At 40.0% G+C, this 20,435-nt stretch overlaps 1 protein-coding gene across 1 annotated transcript in view; it reads left to right on the top strand.

The window, feature by feature from the left end:
• ADCY2 (adenylate cyclase 2) overlaps positions 1-20,435 on the top strand; it is a gene marked incomplete at its 5' end in the record, with an annotated part of 295,855 nt that overhangs the window by 137,320 nt on the left and 138,100 nt on the right. The window contains one exon of the mRNA XM_081133157.1: positions 19,059-19,208. Within this exon, the coding sequence (XP_080989283.1) occupies positions 19,059-19,208 (150 nt within the window). The remainder of the gene's footprint in view (positions 1-19,058; positions 19,209-20,435) is intronic.

Below are 20,435 nucleotides of genomic sequence, written 5' to 3' on the forward strand. Positions count from 1 at the left end.
AAACACCTGCCCACACCCAGTGCCAGCTCATGGAAATAAAGTAGGAATAAATTCACAAACAGCAGTGTTTTTGTTAAAAAGTGGTCAACAGCAGTGCTACTTTTTTTTTTTTATGGAACAGCACATTCCTTACTGACCACTGTCATTGCTAATTTCTAATCCTTTATTATTTCAATATGTGTATGCTAATAGTTTAAGGAGCCATTTCCCACAAATCTTTATTTATGTTGTCTATGTTAATGTCTTAGGCCTCAGAAATTTTTGGGATCGTTTCCGTTGGCTTTTTCCAAACCTACGTGAAGTGTTTTTGGTTTCTGGCTTTGTGAGAATGGTGAGAACCCTCAAGGAAAGAGCAATCTGTTATTTTTTCTCTCACATATCTTCTGGTTGGAGATAAAAATTTCTCTCTGATGTTCAAAAACAGAAGTACATGTGTTTGACATCCCATAAGTTCTGGGTGTCTACAAGTTACAAACAACTTAAATATTAACAAATTCTGTAGCAGTGCCAGATATATATAATGATGTTTTAAAAACAATTCTTTGTCACTGTTCTCCGAGTCTGGTGAGCACACTCTCCAGGGGCCTCCCCAGCGAGAAGTTTCTGCATGGGCCCTGACCTGCTTGGGAAGCCCCCTCTCCTGCGGGGGATGGAGTGGGGACAACCCCTGCCTCTACAGGGTTTGAGAGAGATAGAGAGAGAGATATCTCCAGAAAACTCTCAGTAGGTGTCATCCTGCCATTATATATTCCTTTACATACTGAGGAACTGAAATATTTTTCCTTCCTTCCAGCCTTTCATGATCGGCAAGCTATATGTCATAGTTGTTTCTGCAAGAAAGTAGGAAATAATTCTTTAAATGTCCATTTCTCAGATGGATAACCTGAGACACAAATTTACAGCCTGGCCAGGGTTTATGTTTCCATGATAATCAAATGCCCTGTCATTTGAGTTAGCCCATGGGTGGGACATTGGAACCCAAGTCAACACAAAACTCCAAGTTCATGCTCATATGTAGCTTCCTTGTTCCCTCACTAATGACACAATTGATATTTATAACAGGAATCCATCCAGTTACCTGATAAATAGTTTCTGGCACTGTCCACTAGTTCCTTGAGAACATGTGAACAATAAGAGAAAACCTAAAATGTTTTCCTAAAAATTCATTCTGTGATTTCCTCATCGGTGGCAGATAAATGGAGAGGCTGAGCCTGTGAGCTCTGCAGTCAGACCACCTGGGTTCCCAGGGTACCCGGGAGTAAGTCTCTTCCCCTCCCTTATCCCACATTCCCATCTGTAAAATGGGGCTTTAAAGTGATTAAATGGATTAATAAATAGCTTGTATTTGAAACAGTACTTGGCCCAATGTAAGTGCTGTGTATACCTCAGCTGGTGTTTCAGTTGCTGTTGTTATTATTATTATTATTACTGTTATTATTATTAACTAGAATTCACAGAGTTAAGTATCAGAGATGATGTATCCCTGAGGTTATGGTCTCTACTTAGTTGGTGAATTGTAGTCATTAATATTTTAAAATCAGTCCTCTCTGTATTTCAAACAGGAATTAAGATGGGCTACATACAGATAATATAGCCAAGTGGCATTGATTTTACATAGGCCAGGAGAGTCAGTAAAGGAAAGCCAAGGGAATGAGGAAAAACAGCTCTATGAGCAATTTTTGGAGCTCCCTTAAGAGCCAAGCTCAAAAGACTTGTTTCAGGTCGGAACTGTACCAGGAGCAAAACCCAGAAATCTCTCTCTTGATCACTTTTTCAACTGTCTGAAATGCAAGGAAACAAAATCCCACTTTTGCTGGTCCTCCTTTTCTCTGCCAGCTGCTATTTCTGGTGTCTGCCTGAAGGTACAACCGGGAGAAGGAGGCAGGGGCCAGGGTGAGCTGGGGCTGTGGTTTGGGCTGTATTCAAAGCAAATATCCAGGCAGCTTCTGGTGGAAACTGCACAGAGCCCTCTTTGAGAAGTAGGTGCCCCCAGGCCGCGGCCTCTAAAGCTCCTTCGCAACTGGGAGGTTTCAGAGCTGCTGTGAGTATCTCATGGACCATCAGGGGGCCCAGTACTGCTCCCTGCTGCTCCCTGCCCTCAACACGCCCAAGTCCATACTTTCTTTCAAGAGCAGTGAAACAGGATGGAATGAAATATTCAATAGAAGCATTGAGCTGGGCTAGACCATTCATGCATGCATGCATGCATGCATTCATTCATTCATTCTCATTGATTCTTTCAAGGACCATGTGTGTAACATCTTCTGTGTGCCTTGCGTAATGCTTGATGGTGGAGAAGTCCCCTCTCTTCCTTGCAGTCTAATGAAGGAACATCCTTAGAAGCAGCAATCCTGCCCTAGGACAAGTCCCAAAACACGTTCAGCACAAGACACATGGTAGATAGGAGGGGAGAGGCCATCCAACCAGACTAGAACTGGGATGGGAGCTGAAAAGCCTTCTTCTTTCAGTGTCACCTAGGATTAGTCCTGGGATCATTTAGGTTTTGACCAGGTCAAATGCTAGAAAGGAGAAGGGAGGGAGTAGGAGCAAGTGGAAGGAGAGTATGAAGTAGAGATAGAGAGAAAAAGCTAGGGGACAGAGTCAGGGGGTGCCTCACCTCAGAAGCAAGGTGGCTTCAAGGTGGGGCATGAGGGTAAATGGACTTCCAGAGAGGGACTGAGGCCCAGCATCAAGGACATCCTATGCTATTTTAAGAAGCATATACTTGATCTAGTAAGCTAGTGTTTCTTAAAGTGTGGCCTATGGACTACGAGAACACACAATCACCTTGAAAGTCCCTTAAAATGCAGATCCCTGGACCACTCTCAAACTGATAAGAATTTTCTGGAATTTTGGATTTGAGATGTGCATCCTTGGTCTTCCTTATGCATAATGAAGTTTGCACAAAGAGCTGTAGGCAAAGGTTTGAGACAGTCTTGAAGGGAGATGGAAATGAGAGCTGAGCTGTATTTAGACAACTTACTGGTGGTGTCAAAGGCATGCGGAGATTGGAGACCTTGAGTTTGCAGGGGTTTGATCTTATATCCAAGGGGAATTATGTGCCTGGCCTAGGGAGTCCTTCGATAACATCGTTAGGTGATTCATGACTGGCTGGACTCAGAGGATGTGGCTATGAGGAGCCTGGCAAGAAAGAAACTCTGATCATCTGTGGTAAGTTCTTGGCTGTGTAGAGGAGGGATGCCAGGCTGATAGGTTAGCAGAAAAGACAGAATGAGGAGTGAGGCCACTGTGATGTGTCAATGTGGAGCTATAGGAAGCTAGAAAGGAAGATAGGCAGTGAGTTTGAGATTTTTGAGGTGGGTGGGTTCACATGATTAGAAAGTTCAACATTACAACCATGATGATTGGGGTGAAGGCCACTTGTCCAAGGTCAAATGTCCAAGAATCATTGGGTCATTTCCATGAATATTGAAATATCTTAGAGTCACTGATAAAGTTGATACCACACAAGCCTCTACGCCAGGTCAAAAGGCCTTCAGTGAATGATGAAGGAATTGAAAACTGGGACAGCTGACCCCACCCCACCTTTCCCAAGGTGAAGGATGCAGCCACAGGTCAAGGCCTTTGCATAGAACCCAGTCCTCACTGTCCCCTCAGCTCCTGATCTAGCTTATTTTTTTTGACAGTGGTTTTTATAAGCCAATTTAATAGTAAGTTATTAATAGTCCATTTAAAACTAATAACATGATGAATTAAGATGTAATATAATAACTGCAGAGGAAATTCAGAAAAGGTGACTCCATCACCCTTACATACCTTAGGCCTCTGTGCTGAGCAAAACTCAGTTCTAAGAACCATCAAAATGTCTGGCTCTAAGCTTGATGTAGGAAGGTCATGTATGCATAGACTCTGGAAGTTCCCCTGTCCCAAACTCTTACCTTCAGTCACATTATGTTTAAAACAAAGTCCCATAGGACAGGCTCAGCTATGAGCTTGAGGATAAGTTCAGCCTTCTGTTGAGGGGAAGGTATTCATTTAACCAGTGAGACAATCAGTACCATAACCCCAAAGAGAACCCTCCCAGCAGTCGTCATTTCTTCCAGGGCCTTCATTCATCCCTTGGCTCTGTTCCTGGTTCCTCCTCTCTTCCTTCCTTCCTTGTCTAGGTTTCCTGCCTTTCTGAAACCCTCTCCTCTCTCCTTAGAAGCAATGATGCTATATACCAGTGTGTCAGTTTCTCAGGGCTGCTGTAACACCTTTCTATTAACTCGATGACTTAATTTATTCTCTTAGAGCTCAGGAGGCTAGAGCCCAAAATCAAGGTGTCCTCAGCACTCCAAAAGCTATGGGTGGGAGGAATCCTTTCTCTCTTTCCTCCTCTAGCTTCTGGTGGCCCCGGATGCCCTTGGCTGTAGCTGTATGACTCCAATTTCTGTCTCCCTCTCCACATGAGTCCACCTGTCTTTTCTTGTAAGGACACTTCATTGGATTTAGGGTTTACCCTAATCCAGGATAATCTCATCTCTGATACCTAACTTAATTACATCTGCAAAGGTGTAATTCTTTCTGAGTAGAGTCACATTCACAGATTCCAGTAGACATATATATTTTTTTTTTTTAAATGGGAGTACCATTCAATCTAGTACCATCAGAAAATAGTACCTGAGCAAAATCTGCTCTGACATTTTCCTTTTGTGAGTGTATTGTATTCTCATAACTGTATAGTCAATTCCTTGAGGGAAAGAACATGTCCCCTGTTCCTAGCACTTTTTCTTAATCCCTCCAGCTGGTACACTCCAGGATGTCTTCCCAGTTTGGCTGGATTTGCTTCTTCTCAATTTACAGGCCTTCATGCAACCTCACTCCTACTTTTTAATACTTAGCTCAAGGCCTACCTTCTAGACTTTGCTCCCACACATTACCCATTCCACCTCCCCAACTCAGATCTCTCTGGACATTATTATCTCCACACAGAGGTTAATTTTTCTCAGATTGGTCTGGATTTTTTTTCTTATTGCTTTGCTGGCCTAGTGAAGGTACATTCCATACATAGCTTTTATGTATAAACTCAATTCATCTGCTATATACCAAATGCACTCAGAAAACTACAGGTAACAGAAGCTTATGCTACAGTGTAGGGAAGGCTGTGTTTGCTGACTCATTGGGATACCCCAGTCATATGAGTCAGCCTTATATTTGGCTGCGAGAAACAGAAACCCAGACTACAGAGGCTTAAACAAATTTGAATTCATTTGCCTCAAGTAAAAAGAAATCCAAATGTAGGCTACTGACGTAGGTCCAGCAGATTAATGAAATCAGGACTGATGTTTCCAGGAGTCCATTGACTTTTCTCTCACAGTCATGTGGAGGCTGCTGAAGACCCGGCCATTTCATCTACATTCAGAACAAGTAAAAGGAGTAAGAAAGTGGAAGTTTCATATGAATTGCATCTGCTCATTTTTATTAGGAAATTAAGGCTGACAAGGGGATTCTTTCTCTTCTGAAGCCGATTTCATTCACATCTGCTTTCACTCCTAGATACATAAAAACTTGGAAAAGCAAATGTGTGAATTTCCATCCTTTCTAGTGGGAGGTAACAGGGGAGAAGGAGTGGGAAAGGTCTTGACTAGCTGGTCAACAGCACTTGCCTCTCTCTTAAAGCGCTTATGTAATCTGTCCTGTCCTGAATCCTACAAGTCCCCATGACACTATCTAATATTGTCATTTCATCTGATGCCAAGAGTGATAAGAGCAGCTATTAACTTGGCAATAATAAACTCCAAAGTGCATACATTACCAGACTGCAGGATTTTTTCCCTTTAAATATACAGGTGAGTGCTGTTTTGAATGTGGTGCTGTGGCCACTTACACTGCCTGAAAGCTCTAAGGCAATCATTTGGAAGCCCCTGTTAAACAGGAGGAAGAGGTATTTAGAGGGAACACACTGTGTTTATGAGGGTGCCCCCAGGTGTTTTATTACCATAGGTTCTGCTACAGTCCCTGCTACAGTGTTCTCCTGTGGTCCTGCATCCAGTGGTGATATGGGGGTGAAAAGAAAAGAGAAACCTGAAAAAAATTATGCAGATTACTTTCTGTGCATTAGTTAATCATTAAGTAAAATTTAATAAAAGTCAGTATCTTATTTAATTATTTATATAATCTAATATTACTTATGAAATACATTTAAATCTAAATTTGGTTAATGATCTTTTAAATGCAACTTTTTTTATTTTATTTTAAGCGAAGGTTCCACCTTGTAGGCTCTGAAATGTGATCCCTTAACGCATTGTATGTGGGAAACGTATTTATACGTTTTACTTTGACTGGTAGTAGAGTGCATGATGAAAACTACCCGCAAACAATGTGTTAATATTAATCCAAACTTTATCAGATTTTTTAATCCAAATGCTATCAGAAAGGAACAAAAGAATGAGTTATAACTTCAGAATGCTCATTTATTAACTAGCTTTAATTTGCTGATTTCTGTTTTCCATTTGTCTTAGAAACTACTGAATGTTTGCTATTTGCTTTCAAAACCAAATGTATGCTTACACTATAGGTAAGAGCCCCATCACTCTGCTTATGGATTTAAAAAATATTCCTTTAGAAGTTACAGGGGAACCTGCCCTTCCTAGAATTGATGTTACCCTATGTGCATGGTCTTCAGTCCCTATCTCTGGCCTTAGTTCATCTGCTATTGCGAGTTGTCTGAAATTTTGTTTGTTTAGATGGAAGTATCTGAAGTTGGCCTTTGCTCATCTCTTACTAATCTCATTCTGTCTCTTTCCTCCCACCATACCTTCCCACTCAGCCTCAGCTCTATCCAAGTTAAATTTCTAGTCCTCTTACTACAGTCTTCACCTCCCTCCCCTGTTCAGTTTGAGAGGAGAGCCTGCCTAAATGAGTGGAAGGCTATCTTTCTTTTGGTTTAAAGAATTGTACCGCACCTCACATTGTTAGTTTGAATAGCAAAGCCCACCTCCTTTCAGAGAAGCTCATCCTCCTTAGCATGGGCCATTATTCAAGCTGTTATTAAATTCTCAGCCCTTTTCCCCACCTGAATTATTTCTTTGTTCTGGCAGTATTGAAGTTTAGTCATCCACTTTTTATCTGAGTTAGTTTCTTCAATGGTAGTGCACAACATATTCACATGAGATTTATGTTAAAAATAATAATAACCTACTGACTCTCCAGGAACGGGCTCTGGGCACATTTCTTTTTAAAGTGCCAGGTTATTGTAATGCACAGCCTGTTTCAAAACCACAGTCTAGCAAGCACTTGTGAGGAAAAGACCTTGATGAAGCTTTATCTATCCAATTGCTAAAAAATAAATCAGATGTACTTGTATGGTACCTACAATTGACAGCATGCTTTTAAAAGATAAGTCTTTGGTTCTCTAAATCACAGTTTGTGCATAAAATTTAAATTTGTATCTGATGAGGATGTTTTCGTTAGATTCATTATAGTTGTAAAAGATGGTGAAGGTCATGTGCAGAATTGTAATTTATGTACATTACCAAATAGGTAAGATTAACAGGTTATGAAGGGTATGTTTAAATCCATGGCTGGTGGAGTTATAAGTAAATTGGTCTTAAGTTGAAGAATGATATAATCAGACAGAAGGCCAGTCTCCTGGGGAAGCCTGTCCATACAGGTAGTGTCTGTTCACCTGGGAGTGTTTACTCCGAAGGGAAGCTATGAAGTGTGATGTTATTAGTAATCCAAACTCCACCAGACTTGAAAAGCTGACTTGCTCTAACAAAAGTGAAGAAGAAAGATATTTAAACCCAGAATGCTAACTGCTTAATTTATCATGAGGAACAGACTATCAGGTAGACCAGATAGCTGTATGAAACTACCTCTCATCTTCTTTCTCTCAAGCAAAAAGCCACCGTATCTGGAGGTCACCTGTGAGCATGGAGACAGAACAGGTGGCATGGGCATTAGGTGTTTAAGGCAATGTTTCTCCACCTATCTCCATTGCTACTCCCTTAAGGGGCCTTTTTAGATTTTTTTTCTATAATTGACACCCCCCTTAAATTTTATTGCATATTTATTTATGTGATGTATGCATATCTGTGTTTTATGTATTTAGTATGTTTTGTTTTGTTTTTGCTTTCCCCAAGAACTAATGTTTGACCTCTTGGGGGTAAGATGGCCCCCCACTGAGAATGCATTGTTTAAAGCATCAATTTTCAAAAGCCTAAAGTATATACCTCTACTAGAGGGATGCACCAGCTGGGTGGGCCAGGTGGGCAGTGGCCTTGAGCTTGGAGAGATAGAACCCCAAAGGGGATGAGTGGAGTTGGAGGAAGGGCATGAAGTGAAGTTGAATATGCAGATAGGGGTGGAGCATAAAAAGAGCTCAGTGTAGGGTAAGTCTGTGAGATATTAAAGTGGGGATGCCAGCTCCTCTGAGCCTGGACCTCAGAAGGAGGATCTGGGATAAAGGTCTACTTTTAGGATTGGTGCTGTTTAGATGGTGTTGAGGAAGCCAGGTGTACAGATGACCCTCTGTGGGTGAAATAGCGGGGATGTAAAGGGAAGGGAACATACACAGAGGCCTGGAGAGTAAACCATTTGAGTCACTGAAGGTGGAGTCATCTAGGCATATCCTTGGGAGAGTGGAGCCTAGGTTGCCAAGAGAGGTTGAGATTCTCAGCCAGAGAAAGTGAGCAGCTGCTGCTGAGGGTGTTGCTCAGGAGTCATGGTAATGAGGGCAGCAAGATGGGTTTGGAAAAATTAAAGGTGATCAGTGACCTTCATAAGAGTAGCTGAGCTGGCACCTAGAGATTGCTACATAGTTTGAAGTGGAGTTATAGATAGTCGGGGGTCAAAAAAGTAGAAAGAGCTTAAGTAGACAACCTTTGAGGTTTGGCTATAAAAGTAAAATGAGAAATAGAGAAGAAGTAAAGGTGTATGTGCTAAGGGAGGGCACTGCTTGGTTAGGAGCAGGCTTATTTGCTGCTGGAACTGATATAACAAGGGAGAGATTGATGAGATTGAAGTTGTCAGGAACAAACTGGAGCTGGAATCCCTATTGCCTGGTGACATTTGATTAATCAAGGTCATGGTCCAGGTCTCTGTGGTTTTCTTATGCATGGAAGTTAACAAGTGTTCTTCTTGCAATTGGTGGAATTTGGTTGTCAATTTCAGGTATAAAAAGCAATTTCTAAATGCATATTCTAAAATCAAACTGTTTCCTCCATTCCAGTTCTCCCATGTGGTTCTGATGCCTGGCACATTTTTTCCCCATCAGCGTCTTTCAGTGTAGTGATTGCATGTAGAAATCCTTGAGGTGTGAAACTATTACCTGTAGCAAGCCCAGCATTTCAATTGTTCTGCTCAGAGAAACACAACCATCAGGACCCCAGACCTTGGGAAGCTCTGTATCCCCCCTGCTTTTCCTTTCTAGTGTAAAGATCATTTCTCAGACTTTCTCTTTTACACATTCAACCAACTTCTCTGCTGCTTCTACTTAATTTCATATCCCATATGGATTTGTTAAATCATAAAGACATTAAAATGTTTCTCAAATAGTTAAAATTCATTGCAAGGTAGTAAATATTGCTCTGATTGGTTAATGTCTGATTTACATATGATACAAAGGAAGAACTTCATTAATTGTCAACTAGCATTTCCACTCTTTGTTATGGTCCTTAACAATTAGTACTTCTGGATTGCTTATCTAATAATTTTATTCTTAATGTTTTTAGTGGGCAGGTTTATTATGTAATCTGTCCACTGGAAAATGGAAGTGAATATTTTCAATTTCTTATATGTGTTGTCCGGAATTCTAGCAGCCTTGATGGATTTATTTTCTTCCTGGGGTAAACTACTTCTTCACACCATCAGGAGGCATGTTAATTCATGGCCAAAATAACATTTAGACTTGGAATCACCAGAGGGTTTTAAAATGTGATTATGACAGCCCCGGATGAGGGCTGGACCTATGTCTATTTCCTTTATGAGCTGAAAAATTGTGTGTGAAGCCCACCATCTGGAAGCCTTTGTAAACTGTCATTTCATGAGACTTTTTACCTCTTTGTAAATACCATTTTTGGGGGGTGAGACCTCTCCTGAAACTGGACTCATGGGGTTTGTTAGATTGCTGCTTCTTGTCTCCCAGGATGAGAAGTGGGCTTGGAGAGGAAGCTCCTGCTATTGATAATGACACATAGAAGACTTTAACCCAGAAGGTTAAAGCCATAGCTACTCCAAGATGTGTCTTCTAAAAAACAGCACAGTAATGCTTTCAGATTGGGTTTGTTTTGCAGAAACAAACACCTCTGTGTAAGCTGCAAGCAAGTCTCATATATTTTTGATCCAATTAAATAGACCTTCTCAGAGTTTACAAAGGTAAAAATAGGTAGTGTGCCCATTATAATTTTAAGAACTTTCTCTTCTGTTTAATTAATTAATACATTTATTTATTTTGTTGTAACTGTGCTTCTTTAGTGATGTGGTTTCCAAACTGTGTGCCAGGGCACCCAGCGTACCTCATGATATTTTAAATTCTCAAGGGAAACACAGAGGCACTTGACATCTGCCAGGCACGATGCAAACCACAAATTCAAGGTAGTTCATGGTTTTAACATTAGATGACACAGCATTCCTTTTGATGTAAAGATGGGTTTTTGACAGTTGTGATAAAAACCAGTACATGTAGAAATTAAGACAAGAACAAGAAATGCCAATGGTGGTGTCAAATCGGAATCTAAGGTTTGTGATGTTATGCAGTACTCAACAAGCACATAGCTACTGAGGGCCCATAGTATGTCACTAGTTATTAAAGAATGAATTAAAAATATTGTATTTCATTTTAATATATGTGTTAGCTTTTTTCCCTCAGCAACTACTGAGTTGTTAGGGCAGAGTATTTAAGTTGTTTGGACCTTACTACTTAATAAACAGGACTCTTAGGTATTTCCTTTGGCCTCGTAGTGCTATGAAAAATTTAATGAGACACTAAGGGCATCATGAACTAGGAAAATTTGGGAACCTCTGCATTTTTTGCAAGTAAAATTTTATAGTAATGCTGCAAGAAGTATGCTCAGTTTATCAGTTGTCTACTTTCAACCACAAACATCCTTATTCTCATAAAGACAGCTAGCTAACAAGGATTCCTAATGATAGAATGTTTATGGTGATCACCCCGAGAGTCCCGCAGCTACAACTAAAGTCTTACCACTCCAGCTCCAGAGAATCCTGAGTTGCATCACCTACGCATGTTCACTTACTTCATTGACTTCTATTGTTGGCTTATTTTGTTGCATTCATTCCAATGGAATTGACTTTTGGGGGTGGTACAAAATGTACTTGATTATAAATGGATGCTTAGTAAAGGTTTATTGAATCTAGTGATTTAGTGATGTCTCATCTTAGTTCATATTAAGCCATCATGGTTGGTATGTGGCATTTCTGCAAAAAATCACCAGCCCCAAATTTCTAGGGAATGTAGTTTTTAATCCTTAAATTCTGGTAATTCATAAATAATCTGTCTTTAAAACTCAATATCATGTTGTTATGGGCTGAATTGTGCCCACCCCAAAAATAATGTATATGTTGAAGATCCAACCTCCAGTACTGCAGAATATGACTATATTTGGAGACAGGACATTTGAAGATGTGATTAAGTTAAAATGAGGCCATTAGGATGGGCCCTAATTCAAGCTGATTGGTGTCTCTACAAGAAAAAGAGTAGAACACATAAGAGACACCAGGGGAACACAAGCTCACATAGCAAAAAGACCATGTGAGGGCACAACAAGTAAAAGACCATCTGCAAACCAAGAGTGAGACCTTGGGAGAAACCAGCTCTGCTGTCACCTTGATTGTGGACTTCCAGCCTCCAGAACTGTGAGCATGTAAATGTTGATAGTTTAAGCTGCCAAGTCTTCAGTACTCTGTTGTGGCAGGCCAAGCTGATTAATACACATATTTAGTAAAACCCATTCCTTTTAATTAGGGTCATTGAATGTTCCCAACTGGGAAAAGGTGCTGCAGTCGTAGCCATTTGGGAGAACACAAGATGCTTCTTGGTGATGGGGGCCAAACTGAGGTATAGTCTCTTGTTGAAACTAACCAGAAGTCAGAGTCTCATGTTAGTGGGTTTAGGAACTAGTCTTTGCATTCTTACAGAATAGTCTGCAGGTTGGAATGGAATTGGGGAGGGGGGCAGGGCATACAATTCATCTATTAACGACATGATATTGGATTTTAAAAACATTATTTATAAAATAAAGGTTAAAATTTGAATTTCCTAGAAATTTGGGTCTCGTAGTTCTTTTGCAGAAATGCTACATATGGCTTATGATGGTTTAACATGAACCAAGATGAGACATTCATTAAATCATATCATATACAGCAGGAGAGGAAAGAAGGTTGGGGAAGTACCCCAAGAGAACACTCTGTGGAGAATCTCCTTTTAAGTACATGTCAGCCTTTTATTCTATGAAAAGGGAAGCTGCTGCCAGGCATCCCCTCTCCTAACTAGTACCATTAATGAAAGATCGAAAGTTTAGCCTGTGATAGAAAGTGTTTCTGTTTTCCTATTCACAAAAGGTTTTAGTTATGCATCCAAGAAGTTATTTCTCTTTTAATCACATGTGATGTTATGTAGCATTTTTAACCTGTCTAAGAAGGACATTCCAATTTAAAGTAGATCTTGTGCATCGCAGCACTCATTTATCTCCTGCTGTATGTGGAGTCCACCGTCGTCCCGGTACTTTGTAATCCATTGCATCTCTGAGGCACTTACTAATATCATGTCTAAGTTCATGCCCCAGATTGGCCATGCTGTCCCCGAGGTGTTATTCCTCTACCCCTCAGCAAACTTGTCCCTCTGTTTTCATGTTATATTTGTTATCTACATTTAGGTTCATTTACCTTCACAGGTGTCCTCTTACTATGAGCAGCAGGGTACATTGTGCTTAGTTCGTTTAATTCCAAGTTTATGTACTATTGTGTAGATTGCAAGCTGCAAATGGGGTAGCAATGCACATGTACCCCCCGAGCCTATAAAAGGCATGTCTTCCTGTTATTTGCTATATTAACTAGAGAAATATCTCACTTGTGCACTGTGAAGTGATCATTTCATCTCAAACTAAGGTGCACAGGTTGGAGTGTCTGATGGCCTTGGTCATGTTTGTTAACTGCATCTGAACACCTGTTGGCTTTTAAACTTCTAAATAAGTGTTTTGGGTCAACGGTGAGGTGTTTAAATGGATCTAAATTTCATTGATTCAGATTAGAGAGATGAATTGTCTAAATTAATAAAAGTCTAAACTAAAGTGTGTTAAAATTTCTTTTCTTTTTTTCACTTCTAAGTCAACCAGAATTTAGCAATTTGTATATTGTTTAGTGCAAATCCTTAGGAAAGTTGATTTAAGAGTAGAAATTTTGAGGTTATAATCAGTATATAGTTACATGTTCATAAAGTTTTTGAAAAGCATGGAAATGCAACACTCAAAATATAACCTCCTGTTGTGTATATGTCATCACTGTGGGAGAAAGGATTTGAGAAGCTACAGAGACCGGTATTTAAATAAGCCTTTTGGATGATCCAGGACCACTTGGTTCCATGGGTTACTGAAATAAGCAAAGTGAGATTCTTTGGGATGATTAACCCTCATTCGATTATGTGGACCCACAAAGATCAACAAGACAATGGCTTCTATTGGGTATTAATAGAGATTTAAATTTCAGTTAATCATTGATTTGTTGACTGAAAAAAATATCAGATGTAATCAGCCAAAGGTCACTGTGTCAGCACGCTTTGGGGCAGTGCTGGGTCCAGACAAAAACTAACTCTAACAAAAGTACTTTGTAATCACAAGTGCACTAGGAATTGGGTTTAGAGCTTTGTTGAAACAGAAGGGAGTGGGGAGAGAAAGGTTGATGGCATTGTTTTGGAGAGGTGGCTGCAGAATTGGCCAAAGGTAAAGAGGAAATGACTGGCCTCATTGATTTATGGATATAACAGTTCTTTTTAACTTATCTTGAAAGCTTAAGAAATCTCCCATTGAGAATTATAAGGTTTGATATGGCTCTTTAAAGATATTTCACCATAGAACTTAGAGTGTTTTTTTAATTTTTCATCTTCTGAGAGGAGCAAATGGCTCTCAGACTTCCCCCTTCCAGTTGTATCTATTATACTGGACTTGAACCGTATCTATGTATAAGATTCTTTAGTCCTTCAGCCCAAATATAGCTGGAAAAATAGCATGATATGTGCTTTTCAGAAAGAGTTGATAATAACAGCTATAATATAAAAGAGAAGAGTGAAAGTAATAATAACTACAACCAACAATACTTTATATTTCTAGTGGCCATTTCTATAGGAAAACAAATTGCATTTGACTCCCAGTTTTCAATTCCAGTCTTCACCTGAGGTGATTGTTCTTTCAGTTTTCTTTATAACCTTCTAGTCTGTTCAGTCTTCCACAGAAGAACACCACAGACCGAATGGCTTAAACAATAGACATTTATTTCATACAGTTCTGAAGTCTAGAAGTCCAAGATCAAGGTGGATTCAGTTCCTAGTGAGTGCTCTCTCCCTGGCTTGCAGATGGCCTCTTTTTGTTACGTCCTCACATGGCTCAGAGAGAGAAAGAAAAAGCTCTGGTCTCTGCCTTTCCTTACGGGGACCCTAATCTTATCATGGGGGCCAGGCCCTAATGATGTCATCTAAACCTAATTATCTCCTCAAGTCCTCACCTTGTGATACCATTACACTGGAAGTTAGGGCTTCAACATACGAATTTTGTGGGGGCATAAACGTTCAGTCCATAACACTTTCTTTCTGATTTCACTACTCCTCATTTGGGTGGATTTCAAATTAGGAGAGGATTCTAACTTATGACCTAAGGATCGTTGGATGCTATTAGCTATAGCACAGTGTTTCTGGTCTGCACTAAATGTCTAACAAGAAGCAGAAATCTTGAGGCCAGGGAATATAGGAAATTTAATTCTTTGGGGGTTGAGAGAAGTGCTAAGAATATGGGACTGAGGTTGAGAGCTCAGTTAAGGAAAATTCTACCTGATCATTTTCTTCCCCAAGCAAGAGCATTGTTTTATTTAAACTAAATTTGATGCTTATGAGATGCAGTGAGCTTGCTGAATATGCATTTTCAGTTCTCTTCATCAAGTCCTTGTATTTGCTTTTAGATTCCTTTGACTTATAATTGATGTTTTGCATATTTATAATCTGCTTTGTTTTAAACTGATGACCTGTTTCAAATGCTATATTGTCTCCTCCCCTCCAACCCTGTGCAGTTAGTTCATAGAGAAATCACATCATTAAGTGACAGTGTTCTGATCATTACCAGGAGCCACCCTACTCTCAACTTGCCTGTATGCTGCCTGCTATCTCTGTGGACATTATAGTTCACAGCCTTAACATAAATTCAAAAGTGGAAATATGGAACTCCTTAAAACCCGTAATAGTAATATCTCAGAATCACTGGGGATCTGAGTGGTCACCTAACTCGGGTGATAATTGCTCAAATGTTCAAAGTCATTGAATTCACTCACTTCAGTGTTCTCTTCCCAGGTGAAATAATTCTCAGATCATTCACCCTTGGTCACATGACCTGGTTGAGAGCAGCTTGACCTCGAGTTACTTTCCTCTGAACATACACAGACGTGGGCATCACCAGTTAAATTCTCCATGGACAGGTGGTTCCCAAGACACAGACACTTAAAATAACTTTAAATGATGGAATCTCTTTATAGCATAAGATACAAATGCTTTATCAAGAAAAATAATGTTAGCTTCTCACAAAATAACACACATCTCTTTAGAAATTCTTCAGAAATACCTTCTCCACACCCTAGTAGGAGGTCAGATCCCACTGGAGGAACCTGACCAGACCCAGTGCTCCCAAGAAGGAGAGCATCTTAATATTTTAGACCTTTGTTTCTTTGCCTATAAAATGAAACAATAAAATATGTCTGTCCTCCTGGTTCTTTTACTGTCTGGACTCCTGCAAGGATGAAAAGATACAAGGTATATTTAGAAGAGCAGTGGTGATCCCTGAGAAAGAAGCAAAATCACAATTGTCCTCCCCACCCACCAGCTCAGGATGTATTAACCATGTGTCTCCTGAGAATCACTAACAAACATGCCACACTTATATAAAATGAAGACTTTGGAGGCCAGGTTTCCTCTTCTGTTTTCTCACAGATGTGAGAGGAGCTAAATGAAGCAATAAGTTAAAAGAAGACATAAGGATAGTATGATGTTATAAAACAAATCCAACATTGTGGAAATAGAATTTTTTATTGTGTGCTCTCCTTATCAGTCTCTAGAAAATAAAATGCTTTGAAATTATATTTGAAAAGAAAACCTTAACCACATCACTTTCTTGGTGCCCTAGGTTTTAAACAAAAACATCCTATGAATACACCTTTTGAAAGAAAATGCTTTATCAGTCATATTTGTAAATTTGTATAGTTATCAAAACACCAGGGCCAATTCCATTAACCTTAGAGTACAGTATTTCAGGATGAAACCAGCTATCAGAAAAATACTTGTACCTTGATTAATTTTTTCATTAGAAAAGGAATACAGTACTTACTTGGCATTAAAACTCTTATTGTTTCTTAAGCATTCATTTGCATATCCAAATAAAGATCGGTAAATGCATTCTTTCCAATTATCTGTAGCCAGGAACTATTGAATTTCGTGCAATGCAGAATCCAGAACAAATGGCCAAAGGAAGGCTTTTCCTTAAGTCCCAGGACATGGCCCATTCATACTCCCCATTGCAGGAGGCCCGGGGCAGGTGATGGTTTCCTTCCATTCTGCCACTTGCATTTGGTTCTTATTTTGGAGGAATTATCTTCCTAAAATGTTTACATTTTTGCTTTGAAGGCATTTTTTAAGGAGAAAAAGGGAAAGCTCGCCTAGATAATGTTATTTTTATTATTAGTTCAGCTGCACCTACTAAGGAAAGAGATGGTATTTTCTAATTATGAGCTGTCTGGTTTGTGTGGCTTCTCATTGCCTGCATTCTTTGTGCACTGATCTTCCAAGCAAATCCAGCCATGACAAGGTTTGAAGAATCTTTAGCAAAGTAGATGGTCATTCTGTAGAAGCCACGTATGACAGAGCTTGATTAACAGTGTGCCCCTGGGCAAGGCATTCACATTCACTCCCATCAGCTAGAGGAGGACACGTCCTCAGCCAGGAAGCCAGGAAGTTCACCAGGATTTTCCATGTGCTCATGCGATTGACATTTGCAGAGGTGATGTGTGACAGCATGGCTGTGGGAAGGAATGTCTGGAAGTAACACTGAAGACTGCTCCTTCTCTCTGGGCAGGTGCACACATTTGCACACAGATCAAAAGCACATCACATGCCTCCCACACAGGTCACATGTATGTGTCACACATGCATATCACATGCACACATCACATAGTGGTGAACTTCATGGTCCCCAGATCCTTCTCCCAGCCTCCTCAATCAGATAAATTCATCCTGTTCTCACTGGGAGAAGCAACTACACTGTGCAGAGGACAGACAGTGTGGTTTTCTGGGAAGTCCCATCATAGGGAACCTTGATGGCTTAGGAATAAAAATTCCTCCACTAAGGTTTGAGTCATTACTGCTCATGCTCACCATGCTGATCTGTTTGTGCGAGGCTCTCAGAGAAGAGTGTAAAACTTTTGGAAACCAATGCCCTGCCTTTGTTGTTGAAGCCACTGCCAGCCTGTTTGGTGAGAAGCAAGGTCATGTGGAGGAGGGGAATGAGGAATTATCCAGACAGGACCATGTATCCACTGCCAGACCCTGGAGGTCTAGCCCTGATCACAGAAGAGCAGAAGTCAGCAATCCGCACTTTCATATATTATCACCACTGTGTAAAAGTGCGCTAAATGAGAGTGCACCCTGAAAAGACCACTGCTGTACACTGTTGGCGAGAATGTAAATGGACCATTTCCTCAAAGCAACTTGCAATATTATTAAGAACTTCAAAATATTCATGGCTTTCTACTCAGTGTATTTTACTAATTGAGCCTATAGAAATGATTAACTATGAAGCCAAAGCTTTATACAAAAGGTTGATTACTGTACCATTACGCAAATTTAATGAATATTAATAATGTTAAGTATGGAATAGTACGGACATACTAAATTATGATATAGTCATAGAACTGAATATTATATAAGCATTCAAAGGCCTATTTTCATAGAATTTTATGACGAGAAAATCTGATTAAATGTTAGGCTAAAAAGGCAAAGCAGAACACTCCGTTCAGAATGAATTGAGTTCCTTATGAACAAGAGGTCTTGGAAAAGGCATAGCACTGGGTGTGAGACTCAGAAAGGGTTTGGAGTGACTAAACATGCCAAATGGACAGTGCTCTTCCTGGGCATGGCAGTTATAGGTTCTTTTTAGATGTTCTGTATATTTAGTATTTCTGTATATTGTTCTGTTTTATCCCCTGATTTTTGTGAACATGAATTATTTTCAGCATCAAAAAAGTAACAAGTTTTGTTTTCAAAGGCTACCATATTCCTACATAAACAAAAGATAATGGGGAAATAACACTTATCCACACTCAGCAAAAAAATTTTGGTGTGAGGGTAGCATGTATCAGTCACCTAATATCACAATAATACTGTGTAACAACCAAGAAATCAAAGCGGCACATAATAGTACACTGTGGGTTGTCTGGGGTGGCTTTGCTCCATGAATCACTTAACTTCCTGGGACCACTGAGTTAGCCAGGTCATGTTGTTTTCCTGATAAAGCACAAAAGAGCCACTCAGAACACACCAGGCCTTCTAGCCTGAGCTGGCTCTGGCACTTGGTTACTCTGACCCACATTACTTTAGCATTAGCAAATCACATGTTTGAGCCCACAGATAAGGGAGGTATAGCCAAGTCATCTATCAAAGGGCATGGATCCAAGAAGGGGATAGAATCCCTAAAGGCAATAGCTGTTTCTGCTAAGTAAATAAAAATGTTCCTTTGGACACAGAAATGAAATTAACTTTCTGCAGACTATTGCTAATGTGCATTTTATTATTGCTACATTCAAGAGTTAGACACACTTCCCCTATTGAGTGGCTTTTTCTGTGCCTTCAGATCCTGGCCAACGTGATCATCTTCATCTGCGGGAACCTGGCAGGAGCATACCACAAGCACCTCATGGAACTTGCTCTGCAGCAAACATATCAGGACACGTGCAATTGCATCAAGTCCCGGATCAAGCTGGAGTTTGAAAAACGTCAGCAGGTAAAATGCATTTCAATCTCACATCCATGTTTTTAGATGTTATGAAAATGACATTGTTACTGTTAAAATATCAAGTATGCAATTCATTCATATACAGGCATTACAAAGAACCCGGAGCAGCCCCTTGCCCAGCCTGGCTGGGCACTGGGCAGAGTTGTAAAACAAAGAGCAGAGATGGTCCTGGGATCCTAGGATCACCCACATGTAGATATGACAGTCACATCAACCACTATTAACACAAGGCTGGGGAACTTCAAATAATAACAATAACATTGCTTCGTTAAGACACTGACTTTTAGTGAAAGCCCATTTCTCTGATAGTATTTGTGGCAAGTCTGCCCCAGCTGCAATCTGAGCTTCCTTCTTTCTCTACTGTGGGATGAAACTATCTAATTTCTTCTTTAGGGAGGTCATTGGGGTTGGGAGGGAGGGCCTAATAGGGAACCAGTTGTAGTGTCAGAGGCTTTCCTAAAGTGTTGCTGGGGGTGCTACATAGAAATATTCATCAGGGTTATGACAAAGTATTGAATAAAAAAGAAACAGAAACAAGTCAGACATGTGGGAGGCAAAGTCATTTAGTGTCATCTAGGATGGTGGAGAGCAGGTAAGACAGGCGTGCTTGGTGGGGCAACCATCCAAATACAAGGGGACCTGTAGTTGACATGCTTGACTTCAGGTGATGGTGGGATATTTGTGTGAATAGTTTTGTTTTTCTTGAGTTTGTGTATTTGTCACCAGGAACCAGTTCCCCTCTCTAAAGGTAATGATTTGCATGACTCTGTGTGAACACCACACTCACCTCTCTGAGAGCATCCATCACCATACTTCTGCTGTTAGCTGTATTTGGCACATAGAAGGTACTTCATTATTATTTGTTAAATTGTATTGAGTTAGTAGGTTTTAAACAATTTCATCAAAATGTATTATGGTGGTAGGAACAAAAATATCCTCAAATTTTGATGCTGGACTTTAATTTGTATATGGACTGATGACTAGTAATCAAGCTCCTTTTTGAAAACAGAGTTCAGTTCATTCAATCAACAAGTATTGATTGAGCACATTGTGTTTGGTGTGATTCTAGGCACTGGGATATGGCCGTAAACATTGCTTTCTCACTGGTATTATTTGCAAATCTCATGGTTTGTTTACTTTTAAGCTTTTTGTGTTACAATATTTATAGCAAAAGTATTCAGATTGATATTAAATTCTTTGGTCTCTATGTATATC

Source organism: Miniopterus schreibersii, assembly GCF_964146895.1.
Source record: "Miniopterus schreibersii genome assembly, chromosome: 3".
Taxonomy (NCBI): domain Eukaryota; kingdom Metazoa; phylum Chordata; class Mammalia; order Chiroptera; family Miniopteridae; genus Miniopterus; species Miniopterus schreibersii.